The 11,994-nt window shown below is 44.4% G+C and overlaps 1 protein-coding gene across 3 annotated transcripts in view; it reads left to right on the top strand.

Moving 5' to 3' along the window:
• Positions 1–522: 522 nt before the first annotated feature.
• TMTC1 (transmembrane O-mannosyltransferase targeting cadherins 1) overlaps positions 523–11,994 on the top strand; it is a 258,597-nt gene continuing 247,125 nt past the window's right edge. For all 3 annotated transcript variants that reach the window (XM_070620953.1, XM_070620952.1, XM_070620954.1), the window contains exon 1: positions 523–824. In XM_070620953.1, coding sequence (XP_070477054.1) covers positions 523–824 — 302 coding nt within the window. The remainder of the gene's footprint in view (positions 825–11,994) is intronic.

Genomic DNA, 11,994 nt, shown 5'->3' with positions numbered 1-11,994 from the left:
CGGCCTCCCCGGCCCGGTTCAGGGGGAGGAGGTGGATGGGGGGCGGTGCGCATCGCCGGGCGCCCCAGACCGGACCCCGGGCGCCCCTTCCCCGGCCCTCGGGCCGCCCCGTGCCGCGCCCTCCGCTCCACCTGCGCGCGGACTCGGGCCGCCGGGGGACTCGGGCGCTCGCGGGCTGAGGGCGGCGGGAGCCGGGCAGGGGCGCAGGGTGCCGGGTGCGTGGAGAGAGCGGCCAGCGTCCCGGGATTGGGGGGGTGGAGGAAAGAGCGCGCGGGGCATGCGCAGTGGGGCGGAGGAGGTGGCGATGGCCGGGGGAGGCGGGGGGACTGCTGTTTATTTGCAGCTGGGCCAACTCGGCGGCGCAGGCGGCGGCGGAGCGCGGGGCGCCAGCGGCGGGTCCAGCGGCCGCCGCACCATGCCCGAGCCCGCCTCCGGGCAGCCGCCGCGCGCCGCCGGGGCCCCGGCCGGGGAGGATGCCAGACGCCCAGGAGAGGCCAGGGCAGCGGCGGCGGCGGCGGCGCGATGGTGGTGACCAGCTCTGCCCGAGGCGGCGGCGGGGACCGCGCGCCCTCCCGGCAGCGGGGCTGCGGACTCGCGCCGGCCGGGGCTGCGGCGCTGCTGGCCGGGGCGAGCTGCCTGTGCTACGGCCGCTCCCTGCAGGGCGAGTTCGTGCACGACGACGTGTGGGCGATCGTGAACAACCCCGACGTGCGGCCCGGCGCCCCGCTGCGCTGGGGCATCTTCACCAACGACTTCTGGGGCAAGGGCATGGCCGAGAACACCAGCCACAAGTCCTACCGGCCGCTCTGCGTCCTCACCTTCAAGTGAGTCCCTCGCCGCGCGATCGCAGCCGCTGCTGTTTCTCTTTACTCCCTCACCCCGGCTGGGAGAAGTTGCGGGACTGGCTTGGGGGGCGTTTCTTTTCTTGCCGCCCCCTCCCTTCCACGCCTCCCACCTCTCCCGGACGTCCAGGGCACTCTGCTCCGTGGTCCTCGGCTCCGCTTCTCTGGGCTCCCGGGTGGTTGGGGAGGCGCGGTCTGGGGAGTTGGGATCGAGTTTCTCAAGAGTCTGCGCTGTCGGCGGGCTGCCTCTGGGGCAAGGGCTGGGAGGGGGCCGGTAGAGCTGCCTCTTCTCCCCCCACCCCTGCCGCACGGTGTACAGGAGACACCGACGGAGCCCAAGGAGCTCCGGACGGATGGCTGTGGTGGTGATGCTTCCAAGTTGGGAATTTCTCAGAGGCTGTTGGGCAGCTTTGCAGATGCGAAGCGTATCAGTCCCGTAGGGGCCGCGTTCCGCGGAGAGGAGGCGGCAGCGCACTGCCAGGGCTGCGTGGATTTTGGGGAGGAACAGAGGAGGGAGCAGAGTATCGTCTCCCACCTTGCGCCCGAAGCCTTTCCAATCTGCCAAAAGGACTCTGGATTTAGACTTTAAAAGGTGCAAAGCAAAGGAATGCAGAAAAGTGGGGTCCTCTGGGGATCCTGGCGTCCCAGTCGAAATAGTTTTTCTTTTACAACCCCGGAGGAGTCATGATTCAGCATTTCTGGTGTGGATAAAGTCTAAACGGACCCGAGAGAACGCCAGGTTCTTGTAGGGTGGAGTATTTTCTTGAATTTGAAAGAGGGCTTAGCTTCAGCTGGAAGGAGAGAGGGACTGATAGGAGGGAAGTGCTGTCTCGTACATCATGGGCTTGACTCTTGAGCCCTTATAATTTGGCTCAGCATTCAAGCTTATGATATGCCAGAGAAAAACTGTTGAAATAATATTGGTTCAATATCATCAGCATTTTAAGCCTTTTCCAATGGGTGTAATATGAACCCGTCTTTATGGTAATGATCATTCGAGACGTGGTAGGCAGCTTGAAAAGCCTGCCCCTGGCAGGGAGGCCAAGGTCTCTTGACAGGTGGCTCTGACGACTTAGAAAAGGAAAGCATAGCAATTGGCAACAATTCATGGGCTTTTGACTTAATTCTTCCATTGAAAGTTTAATGTTTTAAGGAGGGTGAGGAAATTGCACATTTGACTCTAAAGAGAATATTTTATGAATATTTGTCCTCTTGGAAAGTGGTTTTGGTTTTCAGCTGAAAGATAACCTCAGCTACTGAGTTGCTCAGTATTTTTCAAAATGTTTCTTAAAATCTCCTCCGTTGGCACAAATATAAACGTTTATCTTCTAGGGTGACCTGCGTTTTCATTTGTTACAGAGAGGGTTGGTTGATGGTTAATTTAAGGGTGGAAACTCACAGCATGAGATGTGCTGGACTTTTGACAGCCACGGAGACCGTCTTCATCTCTGGTCTGGGCATTTTGCATTTTAAAAAGTCAAGGTCAAATGCCTGTGCCCTAGTTGGTGGAGGGTTGGGGAGAGGGCTTTCACTTCTTGACTTTCTGAAATTTCTTTATTCGTGCAGGAGAAGGCATGGGCAGAAGAGAGGGCAGTGGAGGAAGGGAGCAGACAGTGAGGCGAGGCCATTGATGAAGAGGCAGGTTACCAGGAGTTTGGCAGAACAGGGGCAAAGGAAAAGGATAGTTGGGGGCACCAGATGCAACTCTTCCCTGTGGTAATCTGATTATGGAAAGATGCATTGCTCTTTCTATATTGTCTTTTACTGCCTATGTCAGATATACATTTGTTTTTGAGAAGATTGCGTTGCAAATCTAGAGAGCAACACAGCACTAATTACAAAGAGATAGGTGCCTCTTCAGAAAGAGAAAGTTAACTAATCTTTCTGTGCTCGCAGGCATTGGTTTAAATAAGACCGGGAGGCTTTCTTTCCACAGTCACCGGAGTTAAAACTGCATCTTCCAGTGCAATAGCACAAAGCTGGGCATGTGTAAGGGATGACATCGATGATGCTAGACCCACACAGCTCTAAAGATTGTTGCAAGGAAGGACAGAGAATCATTATTAACTGCTCGGTGTGAACCAAGCATCGACCTAGGCACTTCACACAGATTATGTCTTTATGATTTTTATTTTAGGTAGTTGGTGAAAACACAAAGTGGCCTTGTAAATATATGCAAACTATCTTAACTTCATCTTAAGTTAGGCTTGTTTGAATAAAAGTCTTTGAGAATTCAAAACCATTCTTATTTATTTTTATTGTGGTAAGAACATTTAACATGAGATTTACCATATTAATTTTTTAAGTGTACAATAAAGTATCATTAACTACAGGCACAATGTTGGACGCAGATCTCTAGCACTTACTGCTCTTGCATAACTGAAACCGTGTACTTGTTGAACAGCAACCCCACCCCCACCCCACCCTTGGCAACCACCATTCTACTATCTGTTTCTATGAGTTTGACTATTTTAGATACCTCATGTAAGTGCAATCATGCAGTATTTGTCCTTCTGTGACTGGCTTTTTTCACTTAGCATAATATTCTCCAGGTCTGTCTGTGTTATTGCGTATGACAGGACTTCCTCCTTTTTTTTTTTTAGATTTTATTTTTCCTTTTTCTCTCCAAAGCCCCCCAGTATATAGTTGTGTATTTTTAGTTGTGGGTCCTTCTAGTTGTGTCATGTGGGATGCCTCCTCAGCATGGCCTCATGAGCAGTGCCATGTCCATGCCCAGGATTCGAACTGGCGAAACCCTGGGCCGCCGAAGCGGAGCACGTGAACTCAACCACTCAGCTATGGGGCCGGCCCCAGGACTTCCTCCTTTTTAAAGGCTGAGTAATATTCCATTGTATATATATACTTTTCTTTATCCGTTCATTTGACAATGGGCATTTAGGTTGTGTCTGTATCTTAGTTATTATGAATACAGTGAAGATGGGAGTGCGTATATCTCTTCAAGACCCTGCTTTTAATTCTTTTGGATATATACCTGGAAGTGGGATTGCTGGATCATAAGGTAGTTCTATTTTTAATTTTTCTTTTAAAGATTTTATTTTTTTCCTTTTTCTCCCAAAGCTCCTTGGTACATAGTTGTGCATTTTTCAGTTGTGGGTCCTTCCACCTGTGGCATGTGGGACACCGCCTCAGCATGGTCTGACGAGCAGTGCCATGTCTGTGCCCAGGATTCAAACCGGCAAAACCCTGGGCCACCGAAGCAGAGTGTGTGAACTTAACCGCTCAGCCACGGGGCTGGCCCGTATATTTTTAGTTTTTTGAGCAACCTCCATACTGTTTTTTATAATGCCGGTACAACTTACATTCCCACAGCAGTGCACAAGGGCTCCATTTTCTTCACATCCTCACCAATACTTATCTTTTATGTTTTTGATAATTGCCGTTTTAACAGATGCGAGGTGATAACTTGTGGTTTTGATTTGCATTTCCCTGATGATTAGTGATGTTGAGCATCTGTTGTACCTGTTAGCCATTTGTATGTTTTCTTTGGAGAAATGTCTATTCAATTCCTTTGCCCATTTTTGTTTTTTTTTTAAAGCTCCACAGAGGCCAGGATTTTTGTCTTATTTTTTTTTTAAAAGATTTTATTTTTTTCCTTTTTCTCCCCAAAGCCCCCCGGTACATAGTTGTATATTCTTCATTGTGGGTCCTTCTAGTTGTGGCATGTGGGATGCTGCCTCAGCGTGGTTTGGTGAGCAGTGCCATGTCCGCGACCAGGATTGGAACCAATGAAACACTGGGCCGCCTGCAGTGGACTGTGCGAACTTAACCACTCGGCCATGGAGCCAGCCCCTCCTTTGCCCATTTTTTAATCAAGATAGTATTATTATTATTTTTTTTACCTTGAGTTGTAGGAGTTTCTTATACATTTTGGATGTTAATAACATCAGATATATAGTTTGTAAATATTTTCTCCTTTTCCATAGGTTGCCTTTTCACTCTGTTGATTGCCTACTTTGCTGTGCAGAAACTTTTTAGTTTGATGTCATCCCACTTGTCTAATTTTGCTTTTATTGCTCATAATTTTGGTGTCATATCTAAAAAATCATTGCTAAACCTAATATGAAGTTTTCCCTTCTAGGTTTTTCTTCTAGGAGTTTTACAGTTTCGGATCTTAAGTTTAAATTTTTAATACATTTTAAGTTGATTTCTCTGTATGATGTAAGATAAGGGTCTATTTTCATTCTTTTGCGTGTGGATATCCAGTTTTCCCAACACCATTTGTTAAAGAGACTATCCTTTCCTTATTGTGTATTCTTGACCCTTTTGTTGAAGATCATTTGACCGTATAGGTATAGGTTAATTTCTGGGCTATCTATTCTTTTCCATGGGTCTGTATGTTTGTTTCTATGCTAGTATCATACTGTCTTAATTACTGTACCTTTGTAATAGTCTAAAATCAGGAAGTGTGATGCCTCTAGCTTTGTTCTTTCTCAAAATTACTTTGTATATTCAGGATCTTTTGTGGTTCCATGTGAATTTTATAATTTCTTTTCCATTTCTGTAAAAAATGCTATCAGGATTTTGCTATAGAATACATTGAATCTGTAGAGGTTTTGAGTAGTATGGACCGTTTAACAATATTAAGTTTTCCAATCCATGATCATGGGATGTCTGTCCATTGATTTCTCTACTCTTTAATTTTTTTCATCAATGATTTGTAGTTTTTTTTTTAAAGATTGGCACCTGGGCTAACAACTGTTGCCAATCATTTTTCTTTTCTGCTTTATCTCCGCAAACTCCCCCTGTACACAGTTGTATATCTTAGTTGCAGGACCTTCTAGTTGTGGGATGTGGGACGCCACCTCAACGTGGCCTGACGAGTGGTGCCATGTCGGCGCCCAGGATCTGAACCCTGGGCCACCACAGCGGAGCGCATGACCTTAACCACTCGGCCACGGAGCCGGCCCCTGATTTGTAGTTTTGATTGTACAGGTTTTTTACCTTTTTGGTTAAGTTTATTCCTCAGTATTTTATTCTTTTTAATACTATTGTAAATGGGAGTGTTTTTAAAATTTCAGATAGTTTGTTATTAGTACATAGAAATGCAGCTGATTTTTCTTTGTTGATTTTGTATCCTGTAACTTTACTGAATTTGGATATTAGTTCTAACAGTTTTTTGTTGGAGTCTTTAGCATTTTCTACATATGAGATCATATCATCTGCAAACAGAAAATTTTACTTCTTCCTTTCTGACTTAGATGCCTTTTATTTCTTTTTCTTGCCTGGTTGCTCTGGCTAGGACTTCCAGTACTGTGCTGAATAGAAGTGGCAAGAGTGGGCATCCTCACCTCATTGTTGATCTTAGAGAAATACTATGATGTTAGTTGTGGGCTTTTTGTATATGTCCTTTATTATATTGAGATAAATTCCTTCTAAACCTAGTTTGTTGAGAGTTTCACCATGAACGGTTGTTGGGTTTTGTCAGATGTTTTTTCTGCATCTATTGATGTGATTGTGTGATTTTTATCCTCCGTTTTGTTAATGTGGAGTGTAACATTAATTGATTTATGTATGTTGATCCATCCTTGCATCCCAGGGTTGAAACTCACTTGATCATGGTGTATGTTCCTTTTAACGTGCTGTTGAATTTGGTTTGCTAGTGTTTTGTTGAAGACTTCTGCATCTATGTTCATCAGAAATATTGGCCTGTAGTTTTCTTTTTTTGTATTGGCTTTGTCTGGCTTTGCAAATACTTTATTTTTTTTTAACTTTTAATTTTGAGATAATTGTACATTCCCGTGCAGTTGTAAGTAATAATATAGAGATCTCTTATACCCTTCACCTATTTTCCCCCAGTGGTAACATCTTGAATAACTATAGTACAATATCACAACCAGGAAATTGACATTGATACAATCCATAGCTTTTATTCAGATTTTACCAGTTTTACACGTACTATTTTTATTTTTGCTAAGTGTGTCTTTTGTTCTATTCAGTTTTATCACGTGTAGATTTTCAAAATTGCCACCATAGTCAAGATGCAGAACAGTTCCATCAAAAGCATCCATCCTACTTCTCTCATATTTATAGACACCTAATTTATAACAAACCCCCTAATCCATAACACCCCCACCCTAATCCATAGCAACCACTAATGTGTTCTCCATGTCTATAATTTTGTCTTTTCAAGAATTTATATGTAGAATCATGTAGTATGTAACCTGTTGAGACTGGCTTTTTTTTTGCACTTAGCATAATTCCTTGGAGTTTATTCAGGTTGTTGCATATCAATTCTTCATTCATTCTGTTGCTAAGTAGTATTCCATTGAATGGATGTACCACAGGTTAGTCATTCATCCATCCAAGGGCATCTGGGTTGTTTCCAGTTTTTGGCTGTTAGAAATAAAGTTGCTATAAACATTCATTTACAGGTTTTTATGTCAACGTAAGTTTTTATTTCTTTGGGATAGATGCCCAGGATTGCAATTGCTGGGTCATGTGATGGTTGCATGTTTAGTTTTTTAAGAAACCAACAAACTATTTTCCAGACCTTTCCATCAGTAGTGCATGAGTAATCCAGTTTCTCTGCTCCCTCACTAGGATTTGGGACTGTCACTGTATTTTATTGTAGTCATTCTTATAGATGTGTAGTGACATTCATTGTGATTTTAATTTGCATTTTCCTAATGGCTGATTGTGTTAAATATCTTTTCGTGTGCTTATTTGCCCTCTTTGTTAAAATATCTCTTCCTATCTTTTGTCCATTTTCTAAGTGGATTTTTATTTTTTAATGTTGAGTTTTGAGATTTCTTTATATATTGTAGGTTCAAGTCCTTGGTCAGGTGTGTGGTTGGCAAATATATCTCCCACTCTGTAGCTTATCTTTTCATCCTCTCCACAGGGTCTTTTCCAGTGTAAAACTCAATCTTTTTTTTTTATTAAAGTAGTTTATTATCTTTGAGTCTTCGAATGAATGTCACCCATACTGAGAACTAGAAATTCCCTTAAGAATAATTAATAAATCAATAAATTAAGTAATGAATAAAAATGTAATGCTTGTTACTATAAAGGTGCTTGCATGTATAGAAAGATGCTAATCAGTTTTTCTCAAATAAGAAATGGGCTGGAAAAAAAGAAAGAGAGGAGCTGAAGTCAAAATGAGGAAATAGATTTTCACAGTCTCCACTTTTACCAGTTTAGGGGGCAGGGCACAATGGAAAATGAAGGCAGCTTACCAAGATGTGGTGGCTTTGTACTCTGTCGGTTTAGCTCAACTGGAACTGTGTTTCTTGGAAATTCCTTCCCCATATTGTACTGGGTTAGAGTTGACACAAGAGAAATTTCTTCGAGATTTCAAAAGTGAAAGTGAAGTGGCCGTGTCCCCACTCAGAAGGTCAGTGTAGGTTTTGGTGCTGTCACAGCTCATGCCAGTTGTCACAGACGTGCTGGCTAACTTGCCGCTGGTGTGCAAGAGCAGCAGCTCCGCTAGAACTCTCCAGAGCTCCTTTAGCTACTTGGAAACGTGGGGCAGGTGTGTGCAGCTCTGTGGGGACCAGTGGCAGCCTCTTTGTAAGCCAGTTGCATCATTAAATTTGGAGCCTTGGAGGCTGTGAGAAGCAGAGGTCATTCTAGTTCCTCCTCGTGGGTTCCAGCTCGACCTTCCTTTCCCCTGCTTCAAGGCCATCCATCCTCCTGTCCTGAATGCCTGCCCTGCTGGCTTTCAACTTCTCTTACGGTCACAGCAGCACAGCCTTACTGAGGCTATTTACCCACCTCCCGCCATTGTGAAAGGTCAAACGTCTGTGGTAAATCCCTTCTGTTCTATCATTCCGGGTGATTCCACTTCTCTGGTCAAACCCTAACTGAGACAAATAGTCATCTCTTTGTGTTCCTTGAAGTGAATTGAGAATTCTAATGAATCTCTGTTTCCAGTCAAATCTTACGTTTGGTGTTTTTGTAAGATCATTTCCAAGGGCACGCAGGAATATTTTTGGACCATTATAGAGCAGAATCAAAACATCTGTGAAAACTTAATCTGCAGCAGTCACCTTTTTTATTTTGCTTCTTTATCCTTCACTGGCCATGACCTGTTTTTACCTCTGGAGTCAGGAGAAACACATTAACTCACCCTGTAGACATTGAATGGACACAGAACCAAACCCCATCATGCCCATAACCCCCACTTGAGAAGTGACCCTGATTGATTTAAAAGGAGTTTAGTTTAGTTTTGTCGTGTGTGAGGAAGGTTGGCCCTGAGCTAACATCTGTTACCAATCTTTCTCTTTTTGCTTGAGGAAGATTGTCGCTGAACTAATATCTGTGCCAGTCTTCCTCTGTTTTTTGTATGTAGGACACTGCCACAGCATGGCATGACGAGCAGTACATAGGTCTGCACCTGGGATCCAAACCTGCGAACCCCGGGGCCGCCAAAGCAGAGCGTGCAAACTTAACCACCACGCCACTGGGCCCAGGGAGCTTAGTTTTTAAGTTTTATTTTCTCCGTACCCCCTTCCTCTTAAGAAGAAGCTCTTGTAGGATGGTTAGCAGTGCCATTCCCTATCAGGAAGCAAGCAGAAGCTTCTTTCAACAAGGAAGAACCAGTGGTTTTTCTATGTTGAAGATGGGGAAACTAAGGCAAATTAGAGGACCTGAAACTCTTCTTTCTCTTCCTGTTTAGGCTATTAGATCCTGGTGTTCTACTAGTTTGCTGTAAAGTGTTATTTTACGGAAGGCTTCTGATGGTAATATAAACCATAAGAGTAAAAGTAGGTGGTTTAAAATGTCAGAGTTAAAAAATAGAATATCTGAATATGTGCAGCTGTAAGGATTTGCAGTGTTTTAATGTTTGCATCTTGAGAGTTTTTGGCAGCACTTTGCATCTTTTAGTCACAAATGATACGCCAACCATGGAAATCAGCTCTCGCCTCTATGCCCCAAACCTAAAGCAAATCGTGGCATGCTCCTTTTGGTTCTCTTCCTTTTGATCTGACCTTTGTGGGAAGTCATTTTGACATAGTCTATTGCTACAAGACTGATGTTTGTTTCTAAGCCTGTGATAGGAGACAAGTGAGAATTCTTTAGGGTGTTTAATTAGATTGTATGGGATGTTCAATGATGGATATAGCCAAGGAAAAATATGATTGGAGGCAATAAAAATTTTATAGAGAAAAAGGAAAAAATGACCTCTGAAAACTTCATGCCAAACTGAGGTCATCTTAGAAACCCCAAGAAAAAGAGGTCATGAGTGTTGCCTGTTAGAATGTGCTTTAGATGTAAGACAGGCTTCAGACTACAGTCTGGTAGTGTAGGAGGGGTGGAAAATGAAAGGAATATTTTTGAATCCTGAGGCTTTTTATAGGTGAGTCCCTGACTGAAGGCTTGGAAATCATCTTCTGAAATAGCCTTTTTTTTTTTTTTAAATCAACAAATGTCTTTTCTATCTTCCTTTGGAGCCACATTCGTATTTTTCCTAACTTTGAATATATAGTCATCCCACTTAAAATGGTAGGGGGAGGGGGTGAGGAATGCTTGGTCATGCCAAAGTAATGGCAGTGTTCCTTTTCCGAATGATAAGAAGTGGCTTCTGTTCTGCGAGGCCCTGTTTGATCTGACCCCTGGCCACCTCTCTGACCTCTGGTCTGTCAATCACCTCAGTGTATCTACGTCAGCATTCTAGAGTCCCTGTTCCCTGTACAGGCCAGACCCGCTGCTACTGAGGGCCGTCACTTATTGTTTCTTCTTCCTGGAAGGCTTCCAGATCTGTGCATTGCTTGCTCTCATCGCCTTCAGTCTCTGCTCAAAAGTCACTTCATCACAGAGGCCTTTTCTGGCTACCCTATGTACAATATCAGACGCTGCTCCGTGTTCATCCTTACTCTTACTCACATACCCTCTTTGCCTTAGGAGCCCTCATTGCTCTCTGGCATCATATATGTATTGTTGGTTTTTATCCTCTCTCACTACCGTGTAAGCTCCATGAGGTGGATCTTTAGCACCTAGAACAGTGTCTGGCGTGCAAAGCAGGGGCTCAATAAATGACTGTTGAAAGAATGACTCAGTCCATCATTTTTGTGAATGCTTGACTTTTTCAGGTAAATATTTAGGTAGGGCAACACCTTTGTAGTGTACAGGGAAAAGTCTGCGTGACTTATTTCTTGGCTTATAAACCTTTTTTCTTCCCCTGTCAAAGAGAAAAGCAGAGGCAGAGAAGGCATTTCCAGTGGGTCCTGCTTCCTGGGAGGTTAAGGGGCAGCTCTGACTGTGAAAGGGGCATGTGTGGCTCTCTGTTGTAGCTTGCTGGGCCTGGGACTCTCTGTGGAGATTGAAGATCTTGAGCACTTTTGGATCATTCTCCTCTTGCTTGGCATTTTGAAATGTAATGGTTGATGAATGCTTGCTGTAAACTTTAAGGCTGCACATGGCAGCTGTACCTTCTGAGGCAAACTCCAGAATTCCATGGGATTCTCTTCACATCCTGCTCTCAGGGGACTAAACTTCATCCATGCCAGTGTCCTGCTGTCTAAAAGGAATGGTCATTTTTTTTCCCAGGCAGTGAGGTAGACATGAAATATCATTTCCGGTTGGATCAAATGGAGTATAAGGACCTGAAAATACTTCCTCAAAGGGACTCTAATGACTGTGACTTCCTCTCCTTGAGTGTCGTACAGTAAAGAATTTGTCTGGTCTTTGTCTCAGGTTCCTGGGAGGGAGCTTCTAAGCCTTTGGAATTTCCTGAATGATGAGTGTCTCTGTTGCTCATGGTGGGCCCCTGGGACCACTTGAGTTTATGCTAAGGAGGGGGTGACTCCTGGTGCACCCCCAGATAGTTTCAGAATGGAGACTGGCCATGCTGGAAAGACTGATGATATGACTAGAGAGCTGGACTTGGAGCCACGTGGTGTCAGCCCTACCTTTCAACCTCCAGGGAGGGAGGAGGGTGCTAGAGACTGACTTTACTCACATGGCCAGTGATTGAATCAGTCAGTCTGTGTCTGCAATTAAAAACTTGACACTGAAGCTTGATTGAGCTCCGTTGGTAGCCATACATCAGTGTGCCAAGAGGGTGATGCGTCGTGAAGACTTAGAAGGTGCGTGTTTAGGACCTTCCCAGATGTCTCCCCGTGGGTCTTTTCTTTTGACTGGTTTCGATTTGTATCCTTTGTAATAAAACTGTAATCGTAAGTTTAGTGCT

Source organism: Equus przewalskii, chromosome 5 (assembly GCF_037783145.1).
Source record: "Equus przewalskii isolate Varuska chromosome 5, EquPr2, whole genome shotgun sequence".
NCBI classification, from domain to species: domain Eukaryota; kingdom Metazoa; phylum Chordata; class Mammalia; order Perissodactyla; family Equidae; genus Equus; species Equus przewalskii.
Note: the sequence above shows the minus strand (reverse complement) of the source record. Positions and strands in the feature narration are given on the sequence as shown.